We start from the raw sequence: 7,500 nt of genomic DNA on the forward strand, positions 1-7,500 counted from the left end.
TGTTGCTAGTTTCATTATGGCAAATTGCTAGTGTTGCTGCAGCAGCTGGCTTACAAAGCATTGCAAAGTGGACTGCCAATATTGTTACTTTGTCTTTGTTCCTGCAGTGGTTTGCCAATGTTGTTGTCCATAATGCAGCAGTGAGTTATGAACATTGCAGCAGTTGGTTACCAGTGTACTAGCAGTAGATTGCCACTATCATCAATTAGACAAACTTTAATGAGAAGTATAAAGCTAGTTTTCTAATTAGCTTATACAACAGAACTATCTGAAATCTTTGTAGCTTTTCTGGTTATTTCTTTCATTTAATTTTTTAATGATTTTTTTATCTTCAACCATTCTCCATACTGACTTTTGAAGATTGGTTTTAGTATTTGAACATTTACATATTTTTAATACAACTATGATTTTTTTCACTATTGGAAATCTTCCTTCTCATTCTTAACAATCACTCAACTGTGAAATGAGAGTAGAATTTGTTTTAAACAGCTCCAGTGTTCTAAACCCATAAACCTTTAGTCATTTATTGCAAGCACACTAGTCTCAACACTATTCTGCCATTTATAACAGGTATTAAATAAAATCTTAATATGACTTTTTGGTTTAAAAAATTTGTTTTGTAGCTACTTGGTTTTGAGTTTGATTCCATTGCAGAGCATCTTTGGGCAAAAGTCTTCTACCAAAGCTTTGTGCTTGTCAAAGCCTTGCTTAGAAACCCTTCAAAGAGACCACTCCTGTTTTGAGGTGGAAGACTTATTTCATCACCTGTTTTAGCACTTCAATGTGGCCTGTGGTGCCTTAAATGGAAACTACCCTTTGGCAAGCCTTTTGGGTTATCAACTAGCCTTTTGGCTAGTCTCTAACCTGATGATAACTTCTGCTTTTCCTTCCAAGTTTTGGAGACACCTAAAAGAGGCTCATTAGTTTACTCTTCCTCCTCTGACTATGCCAGAAAAAAAATGGTAAACAGCATGGATTGTTGTGATAATTTTATGTTTTCTTTTTCTTTATAAGCTGATTTATCTTTATCTTCTTTTTTACAGCATATTCGAAGACGATTTCATGATGCGCAAGGCAATGTAAGTCACACAGATTCTGGTATATGGTTTATATCACTGGATCACAATGGTTTAAAAGGAGTTCGTGAAGCACAGCCAGAAGCTTTCAAAAGCAGTGTAAAGATGAAATGTGAAGGACCTTATTGTGGCTGGCCATATTATTACCCAATGCTCTGGATTATTGATCTCAGGTAACAACTGTCTGTCAATCAATGCATGGTTTTAGTATTAATATTTAGATTGAGGTGCATGTAGAATTGTAGGTGATTGACTGTATCAGTGGTACTTAATTTGCTGATGCTGGATGACATATAAGGTAAAAAGACTTTTACCTTATATGTCACCTGTGCCAGTGTCACATAGAAGCACCTGTTGTACCTAGAACAACTTTGTTTAAAAATCTACGCAAACAGGGCTAATCTGAGACAATATAACAGTAACACCAACAACAGTTTTCCATCAACAGTAGTAGATAGAATTTAAAAGTTTATGTATCTATTTTGCTCAGAAATGTTCAGAAATGTTTGTGTTTCATATTCTATTTCTATGTTACATTTTCACAGATTTCACTGGTACATGATGAAAATTCAATTGGTATTTCTTTTTTTTGCAGAATATTTCCCCATTTAACTAATTACTCAGTTTTGATATTTTCATTTGTTATTTTCTTTTCATGCAGGAAATCCGCCTACATCTTGCTCGACACAGAATTGCGTTCCCCTTCGGTTGAAGTTAAATTGGAAAATCGAAAAAAACTTTCTGCTAAGGAGGTGGAACTAACATTCTCAGTTATAGGTAAGTGTCAATGGCCACTCTTTACATATTTAAGAGTCAACAACTACTTTATACATCCATGAATTACATTTGTTGTTGTTATTGATACTACTGTTACTATTTGTAGTTTCATTGTCCACTTATTGACAGCCATATTTCACTCATATACTGACATATAAAGAATATATTGTTTAAATGGTGACAACTTTTTGTCATCATTAAATTGTATTTATTTATTATAGCTGTCAGTATGTGATTTCACATCTTTTCACTTTTCTTTATTTCTGAGGATCTTCACTTTCTCTGTCTGTCTGTTTGCCTGTCTGTCTGTTTGCCTGTCTGTCTCTCTCTTTTGTTCAACAGTTTATCTGTCTCACCAATCTTAATGTTTAGTGTATTATACAAACATCATTATGCACTTAACTCATTCATGTTATATCTGTTTTCCATGCCAGAATGTGTTAGATAAATGTTATTGAGATTTGTGTTACAGCCAGATGTCCTAGTCACTATCCCTGTTTTCCAAGCACTGAACGCTTTATTCCAGTTGGTTTTGGAGGTGCAAAGTAAATGGATGATTTGTTGATAGGTGAACTAAAAATAACATCTCTGCGCTAGGTTTGCAACTTTATAGAAACAAGTACAAATGTAAACAAACTCAGACATACATGCATGTACATGCATACACACACTCACACACACACTCACACACACACTCACACACACACACACACACACACACACACACACACACACACACGATGATCTTTAAGTTGCCATCTACAAAATCCACCCACAAGGCTTTGATTGGTCCAGAGCTGTAGTAGAAGACCCATGTCCAGTGTGCTGTGCAGTGGGACTGAACCTGAAACCATTGGGCAGTGACTTTCTCACATCTAATTATATATTTGAAACTGAGTAGAAAATACAATAGTGATTTTTAAGAAAGATTGCTTTAATTTATAGGAGCAGACATTTGCTGTATGGTTTGAAGTTTGCTACCCAGCCAAATGGGTATGGGTTCAGTCCCACTATATTGCTCCTTGGGCAAGTGTCTTACTATAGTCCTAAACTGACCAAAGACTTGTGAGTGGATTTGGTCAATGAAACTAAAAGAACTTGTATGTATATATATGTGTGTGTGAGTGAATGAGTGTGGTTGTGTTTCCTTGTCTTGACATCATGTGATAGTTGTAAATGAGTGTCACTGTCATATAAGCAGTGTCATTCATTTCCAGTATTCTGCAAGAATGCGTCTGGCCATGGGAAAATATTGACTTAAAAGTAGGTGAGGGTTGGCAACAGGAAGGACATCCGGCTGTAGAAAATCTGCCTCATATAAACTCCATTTGACCCATGCAAGCATGGAAAAGTAGATATTAAATGATGATGATGATGATTTAATTGATAGATAAGGTGATGATTTAATTTATAGATAAGAAATATTTGATATATTTACAATGGCCAATGGTGGTGGTGTGTAAAGAGCACCTTTCGAGTGTTGAGCCTCACGGAGGCAAAGTGGCTGAGTTCTTTTCGAGTATTGGGCCTCATGGAAGCAATGACTGAGAACTTTGACATCATGTCAAAAAAGACCCATCAAGATCAGCAAAATTGTAGTCGAGGTGTCAAGCAAATGGCACCCATGCTGGTGGAATGTAAAAGCACCTATTACACTCCCAGAGTGGTTGGCATCAGGGAGGGCATCCAGCCATAGAAAACCATGCCAAATAAGATTGGAGTCTGGTGCAGCCTTCCAGTTTACCAGCTCCAGTCAAATTGTCCAACCCTTGCCACCATGGACATCAGATGTTAAATGATGATGATAATAACAGTATACCCAATTTTCACTGAGTAAGGCATAGTTTTCTTGTTTGAAGTGTCACTCATTCAGTTGTTCATACCATAAGTTTAATATGAAAAAATTATGACTAAATTTTATACTACACACATGTTGAACCACCAAATCTTTAAAGGTGTCATGTGTGCTTAAATCGATGGAGTTAGGTTTCTGTATACGCATGTGTATAAAAATAAGTGATAGGTCAAAGGGAGATAAATCTTTCGTACAGTTATCACCCTTGAATATTTTGTTATCTTAAAAAAAAAAAAAAGAAGTGTTTTAAATATAATTTAATACTTTACTCCATTTCTTCTGAATGTTTATTTTCTGGGTTCGAATACTGCTCAGATACACTTTGCCTTTGGGGATGATAAAATAAAACAGTCAAATTATAGGGGCGGCTCAATGGTCTACATTCTGCTCAAAATTGCTGTCTTTTCTGACAAAATACTAATACAAAATATAACGGTGTGTGTGTGGTTTTTAATGTCCACGGTGGATTTATCAGGATGTAATTGTTGTAGTCTCATAATTTGATCACAGATCAAACCATTGAACAAATTCAGCATAGAAATGTATATGTGTTATCACTGAAAAAAGTTAAAAGAATCTCAACACATTGTGTATCCACTTCTCTTCATGGTATCTTTGATAGTGTCTATATTAGCGCAATAGTTGTTTAGCCTTAGTGATTCTTGGTTGAACAGACTCTAATGAATGGCATTCCAATAGTCCATATCACCGTAACTGTTAATATTGCTTATCCTCAAGTTGGTCCTGATTGAGTGGTTCTACGATCATAGGCATTCTAGTTATGATCATCCCGCCTATTCTTTAAGTATGGTGTAACCTGGTATACATTAGCTGTGTTCATTTTCTAACGCCATAGAGAATAATTTAAAAGAAATCCAGCTGCAATTTCTAGTAGGTGGAACAACTATGTTGAAGTCATAATGTTATCAGTCGTCATCAACAAAGTTATCTCCCTTCGCTACGCACGCCCTCGTGTTTCTTAATTTATCTCCCCTTAATTTATCGTTTTCTCATCTCTTTTTGTCTATTTATTCTGTATTCCCTGCTTTAGTAAAAAATAGGAAGTAGGTGTGAGGGCGATTGCTATAGCATTGAGGTAGATCTGGCCACCCCCGTTAACAGAATCAGAACCCGGATTTATAACACTGGACGATGATGATTACAAAGATGATAAAAATCCAGTAGTAGAATAATTGTATTCATTGTGTTTATAACTTGTGTTCTTGGGTGTACAATGATTGTATCGAGTAAACGGTTTTTAAGTCTGATATGATTAGGATTAGGACTTGCTGGAAAGACATGGTCATATAGTGAGGAGTTCCAGATAAAAATAGTTCAGGCAGAGTAAAAATGATTAGATATTAATTTAGTATATAAAATCTGGGTACAGTGAGAATAGGATTTTTACATGAAGAATATTAGTAGCTTATTTACATCTCAGATAGCTCCTGCATAATATTCATGGAACAGCATCTCAAAGCAGTTGCTTTATATATCCGTGTAACATTCTGCAAAGCATGCCACAGAAAATGTCTCTGAGAAGCTCATGAAGACTGGAACAGAAACTTGAAATAGGATGCAGCTTCGTGTTCTTAAGTAAGATGATGAGTTTCTTTGTTATTTTTTGTACCTGTTCACCATCCAATCATCAGAATGACAGAGGGTATACTATATCAAGCCCAATAAGAATCAAAACCCTACACCTAGAATTTACCTCTGCTGTGTGCAATCAGGTATTGATTCTCATTGAAAATATTCTACAGTCTATGACTGACAAGGATCTTGATTAATGTGGACTCCCATTTTCAGTGCAAACAGTTGCTTCAACTTTTATTTGACAGATTCTTTAGGCAATCAGCCATGAATGACATTCAATAATTGGGAGAGTATGTCCACCAAAATGAAGTACTCTTTGTTTTAGAAAAATGAGAGAAAAAGAAAAGTGAGCTTAGATGAGAATCAAAAAATTAGGAACATCTGACATAGGAGAAATAGTTTTCCTTGATGCTGCAGATGGAATAGGTAAAACTGTTTTGATCCATCCAATTTTGGCAAAAAGTTCATGGCCTTATCTGAAATTAGGGCAACTTTTCCCACAAATGGTAGAACTGATCATTCTGATTTTAAGGTGCCATTCAACCTTGCACACAATGATTCCTGTGTGCAATATTGGCAAAGGATATGAAGAAGGACAAGTTCTGAGACAGGGATAACTGAAAGTATGAAAAGAGTGTAGAGTGTCTTACAGACTTTTGGTCACAATCTTCAAGATCTCATAGTTAACACTAACATCTTGAGTGGAGTTGTAGTTTTGCTGCCAGTTATCCCAAAGGATACACCTACCGTTGAGTTAAGAGTATGTGTGTATGTATATATATCTATCTATGTGTGAATGAATGTATATGTATATATGTATATAATCATCATCATGTATGAATATGCCTACTAATTTCGTGTTTCTTTTTATCCTCATTCTAGGTCCAGATCATATGACCATATTTGTGATGCCGCATCAAGAAACATCTCTTGTTTCATGGTCTTTGAGTGAAAAATCACCACCGTTGGCCAAAGTCCCTGAATATGCTGACCAAAGAGTTTATTTCATTTATTACTCCCATGCTGAAAAGCCTGCTGAGGCTTGGTCATTCAGTATGATTTTTACTGTAAGTATCTTCATATTCAGAATACTTTCTGGCTTCTTGCTTTTATTCAACTCCAGTTCAGTACTGACTCAGTAGATCTGTGGTAAAAGTAATTCCAGCAGGATGTTTACAGCCTGCTTTTAAAATATTTTTTTTTACATATAAGTGCATGTGTAGCTATGTGGTAAGAAGCTTGCTTCCAAACCACATGGTTCTGGGTTGTGTTCCACTGCATGGCACCTTGGGTAATATGTCTTCTACTATAGCCTCAGGCCAACCACAGCTTTGTGAATAGATTTGGCCAATGGAAACTGAAAGAAGCCCATTCATCATCATCTGACGTCTGTTTTCCATGTTGGCATGGGTTGGATGGCTGGACAGGAACTGGGAGGCCAGGCTGCACCAGGTTCCATTGTCTGTTTTGGTTTGGTTTCTATGACTGGATGTCCTTCCTAATGCCAACCACTCAACAGAGTGTACTGGGTGTTTTTTTTGTGGTTCCATCATAGGTGCTTTTTACATGGCACCTTGGTTTTAGGATCTCAATTTTGTTATAGTAGGTGAGTCTTCTTGAGTACAGCAGTGCGCCACATATCTCAGTCCTCTGTTATCTCCTTTGTAAGATTCAGCATTTTGAGAAATGCCTTACATTTTTAATCAACCAAATATGAAGCATTTTGTTGCACAATGCGTCTCCATCTTTCCTTTAACTTGAAAATACCCTCGTCCCAGAATAGAGGTGGTTTCATGGTAAATAAGTCGAAAGGTAAGCTACTATAAATCAGCACAAACTTTCCGGACAACCCTATAGTTTGATGTACCTAAGATGTAATCAGCAGCTCGGCAGAGAAGATTTATTTAGACATTAAATAATTCAGAGATGCCATTTGCTTGAAAAGCAATAGTTAAGTTATTTTTTTCTCTTTTACTTGTTTCAGTCATTTGACTGTGGCCATGCTGGAGCACCGCCTTTAGTCGAGCAAATCGACCCCAGGACTTATTCTTTGTAAGCCTAGTACTTATTCTATCGGTCTCTTTTGCCGAACCGCTAAGTTACGGGGACGTAAACACACCAGCATCGGTTGTCAAGCGATGTTGCGGGGACAAACACAGGCACACAAACACACACACACACACACACACACACACA

At 36.6% G+C, this 7,500-nt stretch overlaps 1 protein-coding gene across 1 annotated transcript in view; it reads left to right on the forward strand.

Annotated features, from left to right (window-relative positions):
• Positions 1-7,500, forward strand: part of LOC106870731 (endoplasmic reticulum metallopeptidase 1) — an 89,218-nt gene that overhangs the window by 77,106 nt on the left and 4,612 nt on the right. Inside the window, exons 11-13 of the mRNA XM_014916905.3 lie at positions 1,044-1,249; positions 1,738-1,853; positions 6,187-6,371. Coding sequence (XP_014772391.1) covers positions 1,044-1,249; positions 1,738-1,853; positions 6,187-6,371 — 507 coding nt within the window. The remainder of the gene's footprint in view (positions 1-1,043; positions 1,250-1,737; positions 1,854-6,186; positions 6,372-7,500) is intronic.

This window comes from Octopus bimaculoides, chromosome 4, assembly GCF_046866305.1.
Source record: "Octopus bimaculoides isolate indiv1 chromosome 4, ASM4686630v1, whole genome shotgun sequence".
Classification (NCBI taxonomy): Eukaryota; Metazoa; Mollusca; class Cephalopoda; order Octopoda; family Octopodidae; genus Octopus; species Octopus bimaculoides.